The sequence below is a fragment of the Biomphalaria glabrata genome, chromosome 16 (assembly GCF_947242115.1).
Source record: "Biomphalaria glabrata chromosome 16, xgBioGlab47.1, whole genome shotgun sequence".
Taxonomy (NCBI): Eukaryota; Metazoa; Mollusca; class Gastropoda; family Planorbidae; genus Biomphalaria; species Biomphalaria glabrata.
In genome coordinates, this window is record NC_074726.1 from 5,263,951 (window position 1) to 5,288,011 (window position 24,061).

At 34.2% G+C, this 24,061-nt stretch overlaps 3 protein-coding genes across 9 annotated transcripts in view; 2 read left to right on the forward strand and 1 right to left on the reverse strand.

Moving 5' to 3' along the window:
* LOC106077260 (uncharacterized) overlaps nucleotides 1-8,459 on the forward strand; it is a 20,828-nt gene extending 12,369 nt beyond the window's left edge. For 2 of the 6 annotated variants that reach the window (XM_056014652.1, XM_056014654.1), the window contains one exon: nucleotides 1,837-1,975. In XM_056014652.1, coding sequence (XP_055870627.1) covers nucleotides 1,837-1,882 — 46 coding nt within the window. In that variant the 3' untranslated portion in view covers nucleotides 1,883-1,975. Of the gene's footprint in view, nucleotides 1-1,155; nucleotides 1,286-1,836; nucleotides 2,530-5,136; nucleotides 5,936-7,065; nucleotides 7,110-7,434 lie in introns of those variants that run through there. The other 4 variants (XM_056014649.1, XM_056014651.1, XR_008775453.1 and 1 more) reach the window with 4 other exon arrangements.
* Nucleotides 8,460-9,628: 1,169 nt separating this feature from the next.
* On the forward strand, nucleotides 9,629-12,410 carry LOC129923378 (uncharacterized). Of its 2 annotated transcripts, none has more exons than XM_056014024.1 (2): nucleotides 9,629-9,756; nucleotides 11,061-12,410. In XM_056014024.1, the coding sequence occupies exon 2, from the start codon at nucleotides 11,088-11,090 to the stop codon at nucleotides 11,859-11,861; it is 774 nt and encodes a 257-aa protein (XP_055869999.1). In that variant the 5' UTR covers nucleotides 9,629-9,756; nucleotides 11,061-11,087; the 3' UTR covers nucleotides 11,862-12,410. The 2 variants fall into 2 exon arrangements, with proteins under 2 accessions (XP_055869999.1, XP_055869998.1); XM_056014023.1 differs by having other exon boundaries at nucleotides 9,710-9,831.
* A 315-nt stretch (nucleotides 12,411-12,725) lies between these two features.
* LOC106069871 (uncharacterized) lies at nucleotides 12,726-18,669 on the reverse strand. The gene is made up of 2 exons (XM_013229634.2): nucleotides 18,580-18,669; nucleotides 12,726-16,243 (listed from the first exon to the last, which is right to left on the reverse strand). Exon 2 carries the CDS (start codon nucleotides 16,217-16,219, stop codon nucleotides 15,464-15,466), a length of 756 nt encoding a protein of 251 aa, XP_013085088.2. The 5' UTR covers nucleotides 16,220-16,243; nucleotides 18,580-18,669; the 3' UTR covers nucleotides 12,726-15,463.
* Nucleotides 18,670-24,061: the final 5,392 nt, after the last annotated feature.

Below are 24,061 nucleotides of genomic sequence, written 5' to 3' on the forward strand. Positions count from 1 at the left end.
GTTTCTTTTTCCCTAATATTTTAATACATATTTAGTGCTAGTTGAATTATTTTCTATTTAAACCAGAAATAAAACCCATTTAGTTTAAGCACAGCCCCATCTGCCACTGTATCTGATATCGAGATATATAGACTGTATCACTAACGAGAAAATCTGAAAAAGTAACATGGCGACCGGGCCCTATGATAAGATAAGATAAGATAATTTTTACTGATCCAATCAAATGGAAATTCAGTTTGGCTACAATTGACAACCTCAGCGTAACTGCTGTACAATTACAATAACAATTTAGATGAAAAATTCAAACAACATTCACACACGAAACACATACACATTCACAACTAGCGCTTTATGAATTTGACTTATATGAACTTCTCGATGATGACAGCTGATATTGTAACACTATGACCGACAGTAGGATCAATGAGTTTTTAAATCTTTCTGTTTTAGTCCTAATGGAAAGGAGACGACCACTTCGTTCAGATCTTATGTAACAGTGGTTTAATGGGTGCAGGTTATCTGATGACTTCTGACCATAGTAAAAATAAAAATAAGAACGCAAGCCAAAAATGTACGATCATATTACAGGATCTGTAAGGCTCTCAAAAGACCTTTCTACAAGGAACAGTACCAGGACAAATGAAGGGAGGCAAAGGAAGCCATGGGAAGACAATATAATAAACTGGACTGTTATTTGAAGGAGACTATAACTCAAGCACAAAACAAGAAAAACAGAATACTTAAAAAGCTATTGCTGTCACAATAATTGTTTCAATTTGAATCAGTCATGTGATTACATTTGTAATAGATCTAGTAAGGCTAACAATAATTCATCTGTGTAATTAGAAATATTTTTACAAATAGTTTTTGTTTAGCGCAATGTCATGCTTTAAGCTTTCTCAATACACTATGATCCTATCACTTGTCTGGATTAGTTGAGAGAAAGGAGGAGGTTGGGAAATAAAGGGCTATCTTTGTGAATGTAAACTTGATCGCTTTTAAAATGCATAAAAAATTTTCACTCAGGGCTCAAGCCTCCTTAAGGGGACTCATTTACCTTATACCACCACACCTGTTAAGTACAATTTTTTTCCCTTGTTCAAACAAAATAATTTTAAAAATTGGTTTTATTTTTATTTATTCTTGTTTTGTCAGGTACAAGAAATAATGTGTAAAATCTCAAATTGATTGGAGATTGGGTGTATACAAAAGTTTCACCAGACAGACATCGTAAATTGATATTAGCTTTTTTACAAAAGGGATTGCGATAGAGTGAGATCGCCGACAGATCACGTGTAGAGCTCCGATGGAGCAACATTATAGGGGACAGAACAACTGTTTTCAGTGTTTGGGTTGATTGAATTCTAGTGTTGTGTACCGTAGAGTAAGTAAGACTATGGAGCGCAGGGATCTGAGCTTATATTCGACCTGAAACAGGTTTTGATCAACATGAATTTCTCAATAAAGGATGGATTGGGTTTAGGTGGTCCCGTCACATTTTTTTTTTGCTTATAGTTAACCCATACTTATTTTTGCAGTCCTAGAAGAAAAAAAAAGGGTCACTTTTATCTGTAATGGTTGTGGGCGTTTGTATTTCTCCTGACTAAGGCTTAACAGCCACAAGAAGAAATGTTCTCTGACTTGAAGTTTGGTCGATTTAAGATTGAACGAGGCAAACTCAACACCTATTATCTATTTCCAGCGAAAAATTAAAGAAAAGAGTATTAAAATAAAATTAAAGATATAAATTTATTCACAATAACTTTACAATGTGGCATTAATCAAATATTCAATAAATCAAATACCTAAAATTCTTCCGTTTTTTTTCTTTTACAGCACCGGAAAAGGGAGACTTAGTCTTGTGGAACCGATTGTCAATTAATCAAAATGAGAGTAAATGAGAAAATAAGACAACTTTATTTACATACATTGATCCTTCAAACATCTATTTCTATATGATATTCTATCTTTCTAATTATAATAAAATTTAATTATGTTTTCATTGCTATCTGAAAACATTTTTATACTTTTGTGTAACCGACATTTCATGAAAATGACATTTTAAAAGAAGAATATTTTTACAAATCTTTTGTTTAAATTTTTGTTGAAATAAATGTAGACCTTTGCGTACAAGTCCAGGTTCTGCTTCCTATTACAACATCTCTGTTCAAGGGAACCTGGACTTGTATGCTGCGTGCATCGATCTCATCAAAGAGTTTGACATAGAGAGTCGCGATGGCTTGTGGGGGATTCTATTTCGGCTAGGATTATTGTTCACCTGAATAAGAAAACAACAGGTATGTAGGTCAGATGTGTAGCGTGGGGGTGTGTCAAAGTATTTTTGTCACTCATCAATATTAAGTTGTGTCTGTTCTCTTTATGGGTGTGTATTTCTGTTGTGTTGTCTTTATATGAGAAAAAGAGTCTTTTTAATCACAACAAATTTCCATAAGGATCAAAAAAGAAGTCTTAGTTTTAACCTTTATAATTGAAACTACTTTCACTTTCTATACCTTCTTATTTCAACAGGTAAGAATTGAATCTAAACCTATTCACTAACAAAATACAAATTTTATATACTTAAAAACTGACATGATAATGGTCTACTTTTAACAGATGTGTATTTTTATGAAACTATGCCTACATTTTCTTTTATGGGATAATTATCGATCCATTTCATACAATGATATTTTTTCATAGTTTCGTATTATTTAAGATAACGATTTTTAGTTTTAGTTGTTGAAAATTTGAGATGACCCATGTCTTTAACACGTAATTTAAACAGGCCCCTTTTTAAATATCTTTAGCTGTACTTCTTTTGTTAAAATCGGGAGTTTTATTTTGCTATTAAACTTTGGTGCTAATAAAACGGAGAAGCTGCTAAACTAAAGGCGTTCATTTGAAAATAGGCACATTCTTTCACAATCACCTTCACCTATCACTTAGTCTGTTGAACATTTGGGCCAACACAAAGGATCTGTCAACAGTCTTTCTCCATTTAAGCCTTGAATAGAATTTCATTGTACATTCTTTGATGTATTCTTCCCATCGCTTTCTCTGCCTCTTCATCTTCTTCCTGGTACTGTTCCCTGAAGAAAGGTCTTCGCTAGCTCTAAGGACCTTGTGATGTGGCCATTTTGTTTACGTTTTATTGACTGTCGTTAGGAAGTCATCTTGGGGTCCTATTGCTGTATTAAATCTGTTTCTAATCTCTTCTTTCGTGATGCGGTTTTTGTAAGTGATTCCTAGGATCTGTCTGTAGCATCTTAGTTCAATTGCTCTTCATAGTGTTACGGAGATTCCTTTGCGGTCCATGACAGAAGCGAAAAGAAGAATTCAAACCTTTGAGAGTAAATGCTAAAGAAAATTGCTGGGTATCAGATTCCAAGAAAAACACAAATAAGTTGGTACTCTTACAAGTCAACACTCTGGATGGCAAATCCATATAAATTCACCATATTATGAAGAGTCTAAAACTGAGCTACTTTCGGTCATATTGTAAGACATGACTGTTGAAAGTCTTCTTTCAAGTTACAGTGGAGGGAGTACGAAGTATGTGGTGTCCAAAGAAAAGCTGCCGCTAGACCACGCTAAAGAAAAAGGACCGGCCTGTCGTTTCATAGTCTGCTAAGGAAAGATGAGGACCGGGAAAAGTGGAGGAGTGATTTGATTACGCGAACTGTCACTGCATTCCTACGACGAAAGTCAAGGGACAGATCAGAGAGAGAGAGAGAGAGAGAGAGAGGGAGAGAGAGAGAGAAAGAGAGAGAGAGAGAAAGATGACAGACGTAAAATTGAAACTGGTTAAATTTCAAAACCAGACATAACTGCTTAACACATTTTGAGTGATTCTGACAACTGGTTTCTAAGGTGAATTGCTTGAAGAAACTTATCAATCCTACGAAAATAAGCTTTTATAAAAAGTTAAACTTGTCATATGTAAGCACTTGTGAATTCATTAATTCAGCGCTCCAACATTATATAATGCATGTAACATACTTTCTTACAGCCCCTTATTGGAATATGGGCCACCAACATTAGATCTCCATAGTCTCCTGTCCTGGGCCATCCTTTCCATTTAACTCCAGGAGTGACCAAACATTCAAGTGTCTGCCTCTAGTTCCTGTCGACAGGTGCTTAGCGACGCCCTCTCCTTCTTTCGCCTTCTGAGTTCCACTTTAATGACCGCCTTGTGACGCTAGTTGGTGCTTTGCTCATTGTGTGCCGATCCAGCCCCATCTTTTCATTTAGGAGGCCACTGTTAACATGTATATGTATGTATGTATATTAGTCGACGCTGATAGAGAATTTGGAAGAAGACGTTTAATGTTTTAGTGAAGGGAATCGTCGAATGTCATGTTATCTAAAATATCTACTTTAATTACTAAAAGTCGACCTTACTCTTTGGCTGCCAAAACCCAACTGTTTACCCCCAACACCCTAGACTTTTTTTTAATTCGCGTCATTGTCTCTAAGTCAAAACTTTCCCCTTGTATGAAATAAATAACTTTCCGCACCTTATGTGCAATGACAGTGTGACTGTATGTGCAATAATCTAATATCATATCATTGACTAGAAACTGGATGTGCAATAATCTAGTATCTTATCAAGAGCTATAAACTGGATGTGCAATAATCTAGTATCTTATAAAGAACTAAAAACTGGATGTGCAATAATCTAGTATCTTATCAAGAGCTATAAAATGGATGTGCAATAATCTAGTATCTTATAAAGAACTAAAAACTGGATGTGCAATAATCTAGTATCTTATCAAGAGCTATAAACTGGATGTGCAATAATCTAGTATCTTATCAAGAACTAGAAATTGTTAATGCAGTGACACCTTACTATGTGTAAGCTCTTGATTTTTTTTTATCACAAACAAGTCTTAGATTATGTCTAAGTAAAGTTACGAGTTTAAGACTACTAGTTTGTAGTTGGTTACTTACTATTGTTATTGCCTTTTACATTTCACTTTTACCTGTTTCTTGTCCTGTGTATTAATACTTTAATGTTTCGTACTTATTATTACATTAGTTTTGTTTTTATTTGCCAATTGTGTGTTGATGTTTTCAATCGTAATACATGTTTTAAAATGTCATTGTGTCAAATAATTATTTCAATTTCTTTTTCAGAAGTACGGGACTTTTTTTTTTTAAAGTTCATTTCCTGCCATGGATACAGATCTACATCGACTCCATGAATATGCTCAACTAATTAAGGACGCTAAAAGTGGTAAAACAAAGACTCAACTAGACATATTTTACAATGAAGCGAACTTTGCTGAACTGTTCGGTGATGATGACTGTATCAGGCGCACACCACGGTATACAGCAAACACCAAACCGGCCTTATCATTTAGAGGTGTAATACTTAAACATGGAGAGACATTAACAATAAAACTAGAAATTCTTCCCCTAACTACAGAGACCGTCTGCTCTAAGGTGATGTGGTCATTTAATGTTTACAACAGAGATACAGACAATTTTGAACATTTGGGCACTGCAGAAATCTGTATTAGTTCTCAAAAATGTGCTTCTGAAATTGACATTCAATCGAAAATCATGAAAAAATATGTGCATGAACATTTTGTAGATCTATTATTTAAATGGAATGTTGAGGTCACGTGTTTATTTCTTACCGAATCGAACGTACACCATTCCGCTAGCGATGACATTGTTGGCTATGAAGTTCCCATTGGTAACACTTTGGATGAAGTAATAAAGTTTTTATCTTGCGAAAAACAAAACGAAGGCGAAACAAAAATGACACTGCAATCAATTTTAGCAGACATTGGGGATTGCAGAAAAAAGCAAACAAATAATGAAGACAGACTTCAGACAATAGAACGATTCCTCTTTGATATAAATTGCAGACTTTCGGAATTGTTACAAAAACAAGACAAGAAACAAAAGGAGGATTTCTGTCAGGTAATTGACATTATGCTTGATCATAAGCATACATAATAGAGAAATGCCAAAGTGCAAATACAACACACCATCACACACACAAGGCTTCACTAAATGACTAAAGGGTGTTGCCAAACAAGCGATACGATGTTTTTCAATCTGTCAATTTGACTGTCACTTTATGTTTACGTTATTATTATTGTAGCTTTTATCTACCGCTACTTTCATGCTTATAGCATGCTCAGAGCGCTTTGGTCCAATCTCATTTGTGGACCAGTGTGGGGGAGGGGGGGAGGGGGTATCTTGGAGTAGGTAGTCAAGCCAAGCCAAGTTAAAGCGCACTTGGCCTCTCGTCCACGCTTCCCACTTTGTAGCACTTTGAGCCTACATTATGTGTTAAAGTAACAATTTTTTAAATTCACTTATTATTATTGGATACCCATCAATTTCGAATTTTAAAAAAAGTAAATGTCACGAGATTAACAAATTGAGAAATAACACAGCAGTTGATGTATTGACATTCACAATTTTGTGCGCAGGAGACATACATACAAACGTCTACACATCTATATTTATACTACATACATTTTTAATATAGTGTCTAGTAGATATATACAATTGCTCAGCCAGGATTTTTGCTTTAGAGGGGAGGGAGCTTTGGTGGGGTAAAAATATATTGTTCATTAGTAATAAATCATTCTATAAGTCGTATAATGGAGATATGTCTTTAAAAAAAGTATATTATTGTGTTTTTGTTGTTTGTAATTTACTTGGATAGTCTCCCTTTACAGTCACTAAAGCATGCCTAACAATACTTAGATTTTGTACATGTTTATTGTGGACTCAAGCACATACCAACACACATCAAAGGTTTAGCATGGTAGGCTGGTTCTAGAATAGCCGTGATATTTGCATGATATTTGCATCAACGAAATGGTGCATACATTCAAATAATATTCTTTAAACACCGCTAGCTTAGGATGAAAACATTGTTTTTCATTCATTCATCTGTTTTATCATTAACATTGTATCATTTTTACGTTGAGAAAAGAAATAATCTTTCCAATTATTTTTTTTTTTTAAATCAACTCTATGTGTTTATAGTTATACATAATTAAAAATTGTTATATTATTCACTATTATTTCATCTTGTAGATAAAAAAGAAGGCAGCCCATCTTGAACCTGTGAAAGTAGGCCAGTAAGTACTATCAATTACTCAGGCGTTGTTTTAATTATGTGAATGGACGACATGCTTTATATGGTTTATAATGGCCGGAACATCCCCTCTTTTTTTTAATTTCAAAACAGGTCTAGCTCTACATGCTTATTATTGGAATATTATATTACTTGATCTATACATTCGCTTTACCAGGATTCCTTCTTGGGATAAGGGGGGAGGAGGTGGGATAGAAAAAATGTTCCATTGTTTTTCAACCTTACATTCATTATTTGTAAGAGAAAAACAATCGTACTATAATTTGCATAAAAGATTTTGTTTCAAATTTTTTTACATTTTATTTCAGGCACCGAAACAAAAACATCCTGTTTATTGGCAGCGACCTTCAATTTATCCGTGCATTTGTATGGCAAAAATTTAGAAAGGAAACTTTCGGGCAGAACTCAGCGCTCAACAAGCTACAGCGAATTGTATGGGAATCAGAAGGCATCGATTTGTATGTAGGTGGCGTTTCCGGTTCTTCTTGTAGGCAGGAAATATTGGATCTGATGACATTTTGTAAATACTTTACGCAAGAAGATTTTCACGGATGCATTATAGTTGTAAGCTCAGCAGCTGACATAAACATAGTGAACATGTTTCATGATACTTTCTTAAAGCGAAAATGTTTCTTACTATTATTGGATGAATCTCAATACGATTGCTTGTGTGGTCGGGTTAAAGAAATTATATATTTCCATTGGTGTCGACCAACATTTGACTTACTTAAAAACAGTTTTCACCACTTGCAAGCTAAAAAATTTAACTTCGATACAGGCATCGTAAGCCCTCTGTTTCATGATCTGAAACAAGATCAAACTCCTTGGAATGAACAGAAGGAACTACACAGAAAATTAAAATTAGTCTCTTCTTTTCTTGAAGCAACGAAAGGCACTGCTAACGTTGAAAATAGAATCGAACCCTTAACGTTACAGACAATGTCACTGCTAGAGCATTGCGACAGAATTTAAGACTCTGAGTAAGTTCATAAATTAAAACAATTAAATCTAAAGGATCATTTCTAAAAGTTAAAACTAAATATTCGAGAGTGGAGAGATGTGTTTAGATATAGAAGAACTAATAATACATCTACTGAACATATAATGACGAATGTGATGGATTGTTGAACGTATTTTGAAATCAAAAGAGACAAGAAACGAACGCTGTAGAAGTGTGTTTAAATATAGAAGAACTAAGAACACATATAATGACACATGTGATGGATTGTTAAACATATTTTGAAATTGAAAAAGATACGAAACGAACTCTTCTTAGTGTTTTTAATGTCTATATAAAATGGTGTTGGCTGTTTTATTTTTCCCTTTAATCTAATATAAAAGAATCACATTAAATGTGCTTAAATGTATTATATCTGTTTTATCTGTTGTTTGTTGTAGAAGCCAATGAGTTATGTGATGAACATTTATTGATAATAATGAATTACATTTAGTTATTCTTTTTAATTACAACATGAATTACAACGATTATTGTAAAATTTATGCAAACAGAATATTTCAACGGATATAAATATAACGGATATAAATGACATATTAATACATTTTTCACTTTTAATGAGTGGGAAGCGTGGTCGAGAGGCTAAGTGCGCTTGATGGGGATCGAGGTTCGACACCCGACTCGGGCAGAGTTGTGTTTACTGAGCGCCTAAAGGCAGCACGGAAAACCTTCTCCCAGATACCCCCTCCCCCCCCCCCCCCCCCACTGGTCCACAAAAGAGATTGGACCATAAGCATGAAAGTAGCGCTATATAAAAGCTATAATAATAATAAACTGCATTTTACCGTTATGATCTTGGATTTAAAAAATGTTTTGTTAAAGGGAATGTTTTTGTTTTTGCACACTTCTTATTAAAAAGGTTAAAGGAAATGTATTATTTGACTTGGTAATATGTCGAAACATTTAGTCAAAGACTCAAACTCAGACCTCGATTTATTCAATACTATAAAGAACTATGGTGAAAATCATGGGTTGCTATGGAACAAGATGGCGAGTGATGGAGCCCGTGTTTGACTACAAAAAAAAAAAAAAAAACAACAACAAATTAGGTTTGATAATAAAATGAAAGAACAATAACCCAACTATGTACCCAGAAAAAGGGTACGAGAAAGTTTGTGCAAAAGTTTGATAGAAAAAGGTTGCCAATCCCTGGTCTAGGCCATTCATCTGTACATATGTTATTCTCATACTTCTTTAAGAGAAATACAATGCAACTAATGATAAAAGAAAGATTCATTGATTGATACAATAGAAAGACCTACAAAACACTATTAAAGTGTCACAACTGTTGTGTTGGTGTAGGAGCTTGAGAGATATCATTCACTCTAATGCATTATTTAGGTGGATGAAAAGCACTTAGCATTTGAGTATGTAGAATGACTAAGTCCCCTAATCCCCAGCAGTCACATAGAAATATATTGATTGGAAAGTAGTCCAAACATTAGGCCGACCTTTGCTGCACAATTGATTAGACTGTGTGTCGTAATCCGAAACGAGGATACCCATTGTTAGCTACGTGATTGACCCAGTTTTGATACACTGCAATGTGTTAGCGTGCTCTGGCCTCGTTCTCGTTCTGTGTGGTATGTTGTAAGAGCCGTGTAAGGAACAGGAAGTAAGTAAACAATTAGATTTACACATCGACACACACAATTTATCTTCTACACTGTGTTAAGCATATATAAAAAATGTAAATAATAGTATTTAATTAAAAATACTCTTTATTATCCGTAAGGAAATTTGTCCTACAATTTGTGCATTACACCAAATGAAACATTATAACTATAGAAAACCAAAATGTTCATTCACACCAGACTCACTCATAATTTACATGCGAAAAGCTTATATCAGATGGTATTAATTTTAATGATGTATAACTACAACCGCTAAAAGACATTTTGTGTCTATTTGTCTTTTTTCCAAAATCCAAAATTTTTAGCTTTCTTATGATTGTTTTTCTCAAACAGCTGCTCACATGTTTTTGTTTTTCTCAGTGACTTTACCAGCAGCATTTAGGATTCTATGAAGTTTTATTCTTAATGCCATACCAGGCAGAGATATAAAAACATAAAAATGTGTCAAATGTGAGCGGGATAAAACATCGCCAAGTACATTTCAAATTGATTGACACTGTTTTTTTTATGCTATTCGATCTAAGTCATAGTGATTTTAAAAGTATATCTAAATGTTGTATTACTTTAAATGTATCAACGAGACATACGCATCTAGATCTCTACCTATCTACATGCTATAGTTTCGTTAAGACTTTTAGCAATGCCTGAGACGCTGTCATGATTTGTTCACATACACTACATAGATCTATATAAAAGTTATTTATCAGGCTGACAAATTGAAAGGGTTGAGTGATAGTCGTAAGTAGATAAACGAATGTAGATCTAGACACAGATTCTCTCCAACTACCACACATAATTTCCAGAATGAGTTCCAGATTAAAAACAATAAGAAAAAAGATAAAGTTATAATTTAAATGTTAGGTAAGGTAATTAGTGTTGAATATGAAGAAACCACAACAATGTATCAGTCTGTACACTATTGGCTGTACTTTATAAAACAAAATCACTATTTACCAACAAAAGTAATGATTATGCAACACTGTTTCATTAGAGGTGCGCGGTGACAGTGGCTAAGCGCTTGGCTTGCTAACTTGGGGTCCCGGGATCGAATCTCGGTGAAGATTTTTAGGTCTTTGTGCTGGCCACACTACACCCTTAACACCGTCTGCCCTAAAAAACCGAATGGTCTGAAAGGGGAACTTCACTTTTGACTTTAATTTTATTTCATTACCATCTAGATGTAGGCGTAGTCCGGAAGTGACATCAGTTTTGATAGAGTTTATACCTTAATACTTTGTGTGTTTAAATACCTTATGTTTAATTTCTCCTTTTTTTTTACATACAGATAAACAGACTATACTTTTGATACAAAATGGCTCAAGGAGGAGATGATTTTAAAACATCTATGCAGAATATTAAAGTCTGTGCAGAAGGTTTAAGAAAAGAAGCAATTTTTAAAGCAAATTACTCACGTATAGACAATGTGGAAGAAAAATTTCAGAATTATTTAGAAGAGGTCACGGCAAAATCCATTTTCAATGAAATGTATTTCTGTCGCATCCGAATGAAATTTTATGGAGACAAAATGATGTTTTTCTATTTGGAGGTTTCAGAAAATGGACAAGAGAAAGCCATTTGGCCAGTAAAGATTACATGGAAGGTTGAAATTATTGACGAGAACAATGCCGAGAACACAAAAAAAGTTTTAGTTCTAGGAGAATTATCTTCTCTTTATAACAAACCCAAAGAAGGTTTAGCATCACATTCAAACGATTGGATCTCTGTCAGTCTAGAGAAAATTATATCGTCTGGGTTAATTTCGGAGAATTCTGTGACTGTTAAATGGTCAGCTCTTGTAGAGCCCATTTTAATGGATAACTTTCTGTACAGATTTGAGAAGCTGGTTAAAAGTGCCGAGGATAAAATTGATTTTTTCCATAAACATCTTCAAGAAGTGAAACATGACGTGTCGTGGGCCTCGTCTTCAACTACAGATCACGAATGTGGAGTCTCAAAGATAAATAGTGAGTTACCAGATGTGAATCAGAAGTTGGATGAACTTTTGGAAAGGTTGAAGCTTATGGACAGTTATTTAAAGTCTTTTTCTAACAACAACGGATTAATCTCCAGTCTCAATACCACCTAGATGTTTGATGCAGAAACTCAAAAATGTTGTTGTTTTTTTAGACATATATAAATACAGTAGACGCATGTTATTATTTTAATTTTATGATGCTATTCACATCTATACCATTCAACAGAAAACTTAAACTATTACTGGTCGTGTAAGACAGACTCATTAAGAAGTTTGAAAAGGCTTGTTGGCTTAACAATGACTTTGATTTTTCAATGGTCCACAGTCTAAGGACTTTGTTTTTGGATGCAACAATGGAAAACTACAGTTTTTAATTTGGATGTTCATTAATGACTTCAGCTCTGCCAGGCAATCCATGCTGTAATAACACTAGGGAAGAAGGCGCATTCTTACAAACTTGTCCTAGCATATGGAATAAGAAATGTGTCTTTATCTCTTTGTCTTTCTTAGTATTTTATTAGGTTTTATTTTTTATTAGTAAATTTTGGTTCCATAAGCCACCACGCGCGCAACATATTAATGACATTGCTAATACAATTTTTTTAAATGGTGTTAACCTTCTTTTTTTAATCGCACAGAAATAAAGATGTGGCTAAAGTATTGTTATAAAGTTTGTTTTTTTGTGTTGCCAAATTAATTATTTGTAAATTGGCATTTTTAGATGTAATTACATGGTTACGAGTGAAAATAGTCATATAATATTTAAAACTATATTTAGTATCCCCTTTAAGGAGATAAAATCTAAGAAGTTATAAAAAAAAATACGGGGATTAGTAGAGTGTCATCGTCAACGTAACAGTCATCTATTTTAAAATCAATTTTTCTTTCTAAAATAATTATAATTTAGGATTTAAATAAAATCAAGAAGATATGGTTATAGTTTAAATACACAACAATCGAAAAAAAAACAATATCTTCAAAATCACTCAATTATATGAAGCTTTATTAAGGTTTAAGAATCCAGAAGTAATGAATGTAATTATAGAATTGATCTAACTTTAGTGCAGGCAGATCAAAAATATTTTTAAATTGACAGTGAAAAGAGCTTAATATACATAATCAACAATAATGAAATATTTTCAATTGAAGTAGCTTGATCATGTGTCGATGAATAATACAACGATGATGACGCTTATAATGAAGGAACACAAACCATTACCGTTTGACACCAGAACATAAAATAATGGTTTAAAAAAAAACAATGAGGCAACTACCAACGAATTATTATTTAAGGCTAGTTTTTAATTACATTAAAAACTACACCAGAGGCGTCACTAGGGTTGTTTTCAACAGGTGTAATTAGCTTCTATGTTATTTCGCTATACTATAAATGCCTTTCCCCTCAAAAAAAATCTCAAGAAAATATTTCCTTAAAGAATTCTTTTATTAACAAAACAACAACAACTATCTATCTGCATTCATTGATTAAAACATACGTAGAGTGTTTCTTCAATTTATCTATTTTATGTCATTCTCCAGGCAGGTGTCAGCTAGTGCGCACCCCTGCACTCAGCCCTTTCCCTGTGAGACGCCACTGGTAATCTGGAAAGAGTTCGAGAGAGTATAAGATGGATAATTGAAACTATATCCAAAGACATACACTTTGTTGGCTCTCTTACACTAACTGTCCTCTAAAAAAAGTTCGTGTCTATGCCCAAAAACGGAGCACATCACAGAGAAAAGATGAGAGGAAAATTCTGGATGATGCTCCAAACAGATTTTCTAAATCTTCTCAAATTTTAAATAATTAGCGTTCATTTTAAAATTATAGATTCTTCCATATGGCAGCTTTGAGTCAAAGCCATACCAATTAGAAGGTAGAAAGCATATAATATTTACTTGGGGTTACTTTTACATTTTTCAATACAGCTTTCATTTATCACAGAAACACAGTAATAACCTGTCAACAACTCAGTCTAATGTCAATACAGTTCAATAACAGTAATACCTGGTAGAAGTACCATTCAGGGGCGAACTGGGTGTTAAAATCTGTCTTGGCATTTCTATATCAAAGTCATTGTGTTAAGTTTGATAATGTATCGATAACTGTACACATGCATACTGTAAACATTATATCCTTATAAGAAATATAGGCCTTATACTGCTTTTTTAATCGCTAAGTGTGTAGGTCATGGTAGAAATGTCTATGGATGTAGGTCAATGTAGGTTATTACATTACATTGGAAAATGTGTTAGATATTTGTAGGCCCTATTACAATGTAGTCTGTAAAAGATAAAAAAAAATCGCTCCGAGGGCTACATTTATAAGAAAATACTATAAAACCTTTACCAATATAATATGTGGCATAGTGGCATCGATTATCTTATTTCATACAGACGTGACTTAAAAAAGAAGATAATTACTGTGGTCTTACTGGTCCATTAGGGTACCAGCCCATCGGTCATTTGCCCGAATGCCTATATAACCTGTCCGCTCCTGGTATCATTCATACTCTCTCATATTTTAAGATCATTTACATTTTTACATTATAAATAAATAAAAAAAATATGTCCTCTTCTACAAAAGAAAGTAACAATGTTTTTAAGTATTAAACATTAGAAATTGACTAAAAAAGATAAATAATAATAGTAACAATTATAATAATTTTTTTTCAGGCTTTCCTTCGAGTCCCAATATTAAGGAGTCCAGTTTTAGCGGAGTGCATGTTTTGCCACATGCAGTGCAGACGTAGTTATTGTTTGCCAGTTCAGCTTCTCTCTTCGCCGTCTACGTTTCTCCTCGGCAGTAGGCCTACATTTCCTTTTGGCCCCATGCATATCCCGCAGCATTTGTAAGAAATCCCAAGCTGTCTCGTTTAGAAGCCGCCTGCTGCTCCCTTCTATGTCAAGTCAAAGCAAGATGGCGCCTAAGCTAGAAATTTTTTTTGAGGGGAGGGGGTGCTGTTCCAAGCGTAGCTGTTGAACAATAAGCAGTCAGCACTGCTTATTCTAGCATCGATATTTGTAGTGTGGTCTTCACATCATATGCCTTGAGCACAGACACCTTTGGGAAGCGTTATAAAAGCTTAAGCTGTCTTCCGTAAAGGCGATGAGAGAATCACTGCTTGATAGTCACTGATCTTTTAAAAGCAGGCGGAGAGATCTATTCCACCATACTCTCGTCAGGAGACGTCAAAAGCGCTACTTGCTTTGGCAAGACAGTAATCAGCTTGTCTTGATGCGTCACTATATAGTATTATTGATAGAAATGTAAAGTGGTCTACCATGTTGAGGGGTGACCTAGATCTGTCGGACTAAGTAAACCTATTAGGAGAAATCTGAATCATAACTTCTTGTTTTTTTCGAGGTTTATTTATTAACCAAAAGAAGCGACAGAAACCTATTCTCTAGTGACAAGTGAGGAGATGGGCCAGCATTGAGTCTGATTTGCCCTTTTTGTCCCTCGTGAAGCTGCTTGTAAGTGGCTGAAGCCTTGGAATGTATCCAGGCTAGGAGAAAGTCCTCTATAAACCATTGAGAATAAGCTTGTTAAAATTCTAAGATCCACTAAGGCAGAGTAAAGTGTCCAAGTCATTTGACAAATAAACCAAATACCATTCTAAATATTAGTCTAATTTAGTTTATATTACAGAGTTCAAAACATATCCATGAATTGTCGCAAAGTTAACATAAATTGCTACTCCTCTTTTTTATTAGTTTTGTTTCAGCTTACAAATAATAGTTTTAAATTGACCATCTATGGAGTCCTGTTTATTTTCTATGACGTTCAGTTTTTCTTGAATTTCCGGTAAGAGATTTTGCAAATCGGAAATTTTTCGCTCATGTTCTTCACTTTTATTTTTTATCTCAGCCAAACTTTCCTTGATTTGACTAATTTCTCCGCCATTAAAAAAGTCAAAATATCGTTCAGCGTTGATTAAAAGCTGTTCAAATTCTTCCAAATAAATATTTTGCAGCACTGGTTCAACTAGCACTGTCCATTTAATTGTTATTGAATTATCTGCACCAATGAGTCTTGATTGTCGGATGTCGTTGTACCTAATGGAAATCCAGTCAGTGGGGTGTGAAGTGAATCCTTGTCTTGGTTTGTTAAATAGACAACTGGCTTCACCTAAAGGAAATGGGTCAACGCTGTTATCATCATCATCAACCAGTTCCACTTTCCATGTCGCTTTAGCAGGCCATAAACGCTGCACTTTGTCATTGTCTAAAATTTCAAAGTAAATAGCTAACATTTCATCATAAAATCTCATTCTCCCAACACAAGTGTACAGTTCACTTAAGACAGGTTTGGGTGTCACTTCCTCGTGAAATCTGTGAAATTTCCCTTCCACGTCACTGATTCGTTGAATATATACTTGCTTGTTCGTTGGCTTATTCTTAATGCTTTCTAGTTCAGTTAGTAGAGACTTTAAAGACGCTTTCAACGAATTTTGTGAAGGATCCATTTTGAAAACAAATAGAAATGTGACCTGAGAATATAGAAGCAAAAAGATTTTTGCAGAGTGAATAAAATAGAGACATTTCATCAACTACACTTAAGTTAAAAAATGTAAGTCTGTCTAAGTCTCAAACTGTTTCTCGTTCAGAGACCCATCTTTAATGAGATTTATCAAGACGCCTTAAGATATAATGCATTTGTATATAGCAGTGATGCCCAAAATACGTCCCGCGGGCCAACTCCGGCCCGTGACATGGTTCCTTCCGGCACGCCGAAACGTCTACACAAAGTGTAGAAAATCTCCTTCCCTTCCAATTTAAAAAAAAAAAATGTATCTTTACCTTCGTCATGGATTGATACCATGACCTTTGACATTTGTACGATTATGAAATGGGGAATGTAAATTCTACCAGGAAAAGTTGATCAATAGTCAGTATCACTTTTCCCTGATTTTAAATCCCTTTACTTTTTGTGTGGAGCATGATAATAAGTCAGCTTATTTGATTTGTAAAGAAAGTGAGGATGTTTACAAAAAAAAAAAACAACAACAGCGTATTAACGGCATTATAAAGCAAATATGACGTCATTCATACTCTGTGTTACGAATGAAAAGATTGTTAAACTAGGCCTAGAGATAGGAGGATCAAAAAAGAAACAAAGAAAATGAGTCTGTGGTAAGCTAGCTACAATGTTGCTCACGTTTTAAGTAGAGAAATGAAGCGATTTTCTGACACGTTCAAAAAAGTATCCCATTAATTAATGAAAATACTAAATCCACAGGTTTCTAATAAAAGTGTTTCAGGTCATTTTCATTTCATTTGTGTACTTTTTCGGTCATGTTGCCCGCAAAACGAGTGTCAGAAATTGAAATGGCCCGCATGTCAAATTAGGCTAGGCATGACTGGTATATAGCATAGAGTATCTAATAAAGTTTATGGATCAATGTGAATCTTTCTTTCAATCTATGGGAGCAGATGATGTTAAGCTTATCATCTAGCCCAATGTTCAATCGCCTTTACTTCCTCAACGTATTCCAGGCTGGATGTACACTAAATAATAGTTTTAAAATTCTAGTCTTTACTGAGAATTGAACTCAGGACCCTAGTTTCAGAAACTAAGCGCTTTACAACTCAGCCACCACAGCCTCTTACTATCATGACTACAACTTTTTTCCCCTAACACACCATTTCAATAAAAACAGCACTACCTGATAAAAAGTAGAGGGTTAACTTTGCAACATATATGATCTATTGTACTGAAGATGAAGCACTTATATAAATGTGTAGAATAAGATATGAACCTCTATCTTTATGTCCTTCTGGATATTTGATTAGGTTTTGTATTCGAAAACTATGGTTCACTGTTCATTATGTGTTATTGCTTCTTTACTTTGTATTCTTCTGTCATGAGGTGTCTCTAAATGGAGTGATTTTACTAATGTTGTTATTTTAACCAAATGTTAATATTCGTTTGGTATAAATCTCACTGTTGTTTTTGTGTATATTATAATTTTTATTTTGTTTTCTTGAGTTGACGGATAGATAACAGAGGATGCCTATTCAAATAGAAGCCTAATTATGTTTTTTTTTTTTAAATTTATACTTTTGTTTTATGATCGTGTTTGATTTGAAAGGAAATGTATTTTAACTCTTTCTCTCCGTAATTATTTTCCAAGTTCCGACAGAATTCTAAATTTTGCTCAGTAGTATTTCAATACTCTTTTTATTTATTAAACTTCAATAACGTTTTCCTGTGTTATCAGAAAAATGTTTTATTTGGTAAAGAATTAAAGGGGAAGGCATGCTCTTTTTAAGTAAGAAATTTAATGAGCTCAAATCAACGATGGTATCGTCAATTAGGAGAGAGAGAGAGTTAATGAACCCGAAGTAATTAAAACTTGTCAAATAATTAAATCTCCTCGAATAATTGAAAGTATACATGTCTTCAAATAAAGAAATTATGCAATCTAGATCTAGTCAAAAATTGAAACATAAAAGATATATTTACTAGATCTAGATATATCTACGGCCAACTTTGGAGATGCTATATATAATAGGTTATAGGTCAATTCAATAGGAATGAATTACTTATAGACCTAGATTAGTATCCTACAATATATTTTTGAGTTTATAATAATACAAATTAATAACATTATAACGGTAATTTCCGTTATTAGATCTAGGATAGAATCTAGATTTTCTAGATCTAGATCTAGACTGACTAGACCCATGGTGATTGGCCTAGCAATGTTATAATTATTGGTTAATTTTTGTTTTAACGATCGTAATAAATACGTTTATGTAATTTATTGTTTGCTAGTGTCATTTTGTTTAAAAGAGAGATACAGATCTAGCATGAGTTAAATACCTGTACTATAAATAGACTAGTTCAACCAAACAGTGCAGTGTGTAGATGCCCCAACACAGTAAATGTCAGCCAAAGTACGCTAGCTGATTGCCAGATTGTCCTCGCTCTCCTTTTTTTTTTAAGAAGGTTCCTAATTTCATTAGAAATACTTTGATTTCTGTTATTAAAGCCCCCCCCCCCTTTTTCACCCTCCCGTGATAAACAAAACTACGTATTTATTTAAATTCAAGATATTAAAATATTATTTGTTCAAATAGAAGTATCCTAACACAACAAAGACTATAACATTGACATAACATAATCTAATTTCATCTGGATAGGTGATTCTCTTTTAATGTCCATCTATAAATAAATATATATGACTCGATTAGTCCTTAATAAGGTTAAACCATTTTTGAATATATTAATACTATTCTAAACAATAAATTAACTATATATCAAGAAATACCATTTGGAAATGTATTTTAATTACACTATAGAAGAACTATGTCATACAAGTTGTTTTACCTGTTTCTAATGCTCATTCAGAATTGAAGAGTATCACATCGTAGCCCAAACCTCTCACAGGACATCGGGATGGTGACGCCAGCGGCAGGCAGGCTTCGAACCCAGGACCATTCACAGCCCGAATTGCATACGACCAGGGAACCACCCCTTTATCAGTCAACTATTGTCTGCGTGATAGTGGGTGTGATTGATAACATTATAACATTTAAATATGAAGTATATTCCTAACGAGTTCCAAAAGTTCAAGGACAGATTGACTGAATTGATAGCGTTGATTTCTTTAACAAATGAAATGGCTAATGATTGAATTAAAATGCTGTTAGTACCGCCCTCCTTGAATTTAATGGGGCCTCGTTGCGTAAAAAGCATTTATTTCTCTACAACCCAACTAAAATCTCAAATAAAACGAAGGGTTCTGTATTGACGCACAAGCTAACCACTTCTTGGTATAGAATACATATTAATGTATAAAAAAAGAAAATTATTTGTTTACAAGTAATCTTTAATCTAAATTTTAACAAAACAAATATACACTCTATACAATGCACCAGTATCTGCTACTTCTACAGCTCAAAATATCTTGATTTTATATCGAACAAAAAATATCAAGGAATAGCAATAGAGATACAAAGAAAAACAAGGTTACAAAAGACAGTTTGTATGGAAATACAAACTTAAAATCGGCCCCCGAAGTGGTCCACCCAGGCAGGCTTCAATATTTTCAGAAAGAACATCCAAATGAAATTATATCAAAGACAAATGAGAGATAGGAAAGGAGAAAGAAGTTTAACAGATCTTGTGTAGTGCCCCAACGGTCCCGCAGATCAAAGGATAGGTGCAAGTGAATGCAAAGTTAGGTGTGAACCTGGCCTAACTAGTTTCCCTTACAGACCTTGTGGTCTATAGGGCAGATGATGTAAAGTTCATCTGTTTTTGTGGCCTACGGTTAACGAGGGTGTCATGTAGCCAGCACAACGACCAACCGCCTTTACTATTTCCCAACTAATGTCAGGTACCCATTAGAGCTGAGTGGACTCAGAGGCGCCCAAAGTTGAAAATCCCAGTCTTCACCAGGATTCGAACCCGGGAGCCCCGGTTCGGAAACCAAGCGCTTTACCGCTCAGCTATCGCGCCTACCATGGCCTAATTGATGTCTTATAATTCATCTAATTGTTTTGAAAAGGCTCAATCTCTTATTTGAATACTTCAGTTACGATATATCCTGCAAATATTTTAGGAAAAGAAATTTACAAAATTATTATTCGTTTCTAATTAGGTCTAACTTATAATGCATACTTATTAGCCTTTTCTCTTTCAAAAACTGCTTGAATAACTGATTTTAAAAATTAGATTTTTCACTTTCAGAAAAAAAAAGTAGCCGTTGCATCAGAACTTTGAATGGTCTAAAATATTATGATGTCGGATTTTCAATATCTTTTGTAGTTTACGAGATCTAAACGGGACGGACGGACAGACGGACAGACATTTTGCACAAAACTAATAGCGTCTTTTCCCCTTTCGGGGGCCGCTAAAAATAAACACTGCGTTCATTTTTAGTACAATTAATTCTACACTTTAAAATGACATGAACTTAAATTGGATTTAACATGAACGAATAGAGAAACAAATCCACCACTGTGACTGATACAACAATAAACATTGCAATTACTAATAGAAACTCTAACAAAGGAACATGGTTGTCAACATCCACCAGCTGTAGAAAACTATAGTTGATGTCGTAGAACGCCTTTTTCATTTGACTGTTCAGCCTTATACTGGAGAGACATACAACGCAGCTTAGGGGAGGGGAGTATTACCTCTGGTGGTAGAGCAGGGGTTCTCAACCTGTGGGTCGCGACCACTTTGGGGGTCGATTGACCATTTGCCAGGGGTCGCCTAAGACCATCGAAAATATGGATTGGTATTGTCTACTCTTCTATTGCTGTATGTGTGTGTGTGTGGGGGGGTGGTCGCTGCAGAGTGGGGGATTGTAAAAAAAGGGGTCGCCGAGCTTAAAAGGTTGAGAACCGCTGTGGTAGAGGAACCAGCAATGTTTCACTTGCCACGCTTTTTTCCAGAGGTAATGGCAATGCTTCTGTAAATGTTGATACATTTAATTAAAGCAATAATATCATCGCTAAAAATAACTTACTCGTGGGGTAATCCAGAAAAGAAAATTACACATCTTAGTAGAAGGTTTTTGACATGGTTAAATTATCAATAGATAGTTCCTTAATATTATTGTTATAATAAACTACATTAAAAAAATGGCACAAAATAGAGCAGTGATATTTATAACTAACGAATATTCACATTTACCTAGAGTATCATCTTTACATCTTTAGAACAATCACTAAATTTAGAAAGCCTTCAGGAGAGAAAACTCAAAGTAGCAATTATACATAAAACACTGAACCATAATCTTCAAATTAAAAAAAAAAATACTATGAAAGACACGAAGATAAAGGCCCATTCCTCGATCCATATGCTAAGACAAATTTTGTACAAATGCATGGAATGGGTTGCCTTAGACAGCCAGGAAAACCAGTGACTTGGCAGAATTTAAGTCATTGGTTAACATGCATGACTAGATGCATGACGCGTAGGACGTAATCATCTTTTTTTTAAGTAACGTCTGTATTATATAAGATAAGATAAAATGTTTCGGATGATTCGGATGTTTATTGAGAGTTGAAGATAATCTACATCCTAGTCTAAACCTCCATCACAAGGACGGGGAAGGTAGTGGGCAGTATATGGGCCCAGGACCATCTAGAAGTCCGAACGACAGTCCAGCGCACATACCTCACGACCAGGCAGCCACCCGTTAGACAGGGATATGTTTGTTTAAAAGTATTAGTAGATAATGATGTTTAGGGAAAATAAGCGAAAATTACAATGAATGTCAAAAAAGGCTAGAATTAGAATTAGAATAATAGCGATCAATTCTCAAAAAACGTTTATGTCATAGTGTGTAGATATTTTCAAAAAGTTCTCTTCTCTTATTTTATAAATGTTTAAAGTTCCTTCAAAACAGAAGATAATCACGTCCAATGAGTATTCACGTTTTAATCAACTCTCGCATGTTAGTTTGAGACTTAAACACAGCTAAGTCCTTTTTGTTTCTTGGCTGATTCAGGCTACCCGTTTAATACTCTAATGGTACGAGAGAGAAAATAGCACTTATAAGAATGTATCCTAGTAAATGGAATAAGAAATGTTAGTTTTAATGGACTTCAAATGTAATAACACGAATCACTAGACTAACAAAGAGCATGAACACTTGTCTTGACGAAACGTCTGTAAATAATAAGATAAAATAGAATAAGATACAACATTATTCAACGCTGCTGAAAAAAAAACATGTATCTTGACTCATTTATCATTTTTAATAATTAAAATATGAAATGTTTAATATTGAACCACACATACACACATTCACACTAACACACACACATATCTATAACTCTAAATATTTGAAATGTACATGGTTAAAGTAATCTAATCCTTTTCATATAAGTACAAATAGAGATAAAAACTAATCGCCCGTATTGTCCAAGGTGTCGAATAGCACCTTAACAAAAAAAAACAACAAAAAAACAGCAATGTTTGATGGCACTCCTTATTGTTTGTTAATGCATTGTTAAGATCTACTTATGTTACACATAGCGACTTTTAAAACAAACAAAAATAGAGAGAGATGTGATAAATACCTATTATCCTTAGTGATGATATATACCGTTTCATGATCCTTATGTGACAAACAAACAATCATATATAATTATCACTATTGAAATTTAAATAAAAGATTAATATTTTTATTTTTATTGTCTTTTAATTATTTAATATTTTTACGATTCAGCGAAATGAAATTACTGGAACAGGCATTCTGAAATATAACTCATAGACTGATAGAAATGACCCAAATAAGGAAAAATATGAATCAGAAATTTTCTATTTTTTTAATACTTAAACCAAAATCATAAATTAATTTAGATTAAAAAGAGACGTTGCGTTATCACACAAACTCAGAGATGTCCCCGCCCCCCACCCGATCCGACATGGACAATAAGTATTAATGCCAGGGTCTTATTTTCAGTGTTTTAAGTAATACAATTTCAACAATATTTGGCGTTGTGTTTAGCTTGAAAACAAATTGAACAAACTAAAGGGACATAATGACGACAAAGTAGTAACACTAGGCTTGATCGCCTCTATCATAAACCTAATAAAATGAATGCTCTAGTTTAATAAGTAAAAATTGTTTTCGGATTATTAATTGACTTAGAGAATGAGACAGAGAAACACTATGTAAGAGACAGAGAAAAGAGCAAGACTCAGTAAGAAACAGTGAAAAGAGAAACACTCAGTAAGAGACAGAGAAAAGAGCAAGACTCAGTAAGAGAAAAAGAAAAGAGCAAGTCTCAGCATGTAACAGTGAAAAGAGAAAGACTCAGTAAGAGACGAGAAAAGAGCAAGACTCAGTAAGAGACAGAGAAAAGAGCAAGACTCAGTAAGAGACAGAGAAAAGAGCAAGACTCAGTAAGAGACAGAGAAAAGAGCAAGACTCAGTAAGAGACAGAGAAAAGAGCAAGACTCAGTAAGAGACAGAGAAAAGAGCAAGACTCAGTAAGAGACAGAGAAAAGAGAAAGACTCAGTAAGAGACAGAGACAAAGAGAATGGCGCTTTAAGAAACAGAGAAAAGAGAAAGACTCAGTAAGAGACAGAGAAAGACTCAGTAAGAGACAGAGACAAAGAGAATGACGCATTAAGAAACAGAGAAAAGAGAAAGACTCAGTAAAAGACAGAGACAAAGAGAAAGACTCAGTAAGAGACAGAGACAAAGAGAATGACGCATTAAGAAACAGAGAAAAGAGAAAGACTCAGTAAGAGACAGAGAAAAGAGAAAGACTCAGTAAGAGACAGAGACAAAGAGAAAGACTCAGTAAGAGACAGAGACAAAGAGAATGACGG

Bases quoted from the DNA above. Each gene is read 5' to 3' on its own strand.
- LOC106069871 (XM_013229634.2), bottom strand. From the start codon at position 16,219: ATGGATCCTTCACAAAATTCGTTGAAAGCGTCTTTAAAGTCTCTACTA.
- LOC129923378 (XM_056014024.1), top strand. From the start codon at position 11,088: ATGGCTCAAGGAGGAGATGATTTTAAAACATCTATGCAGAATATTAAA.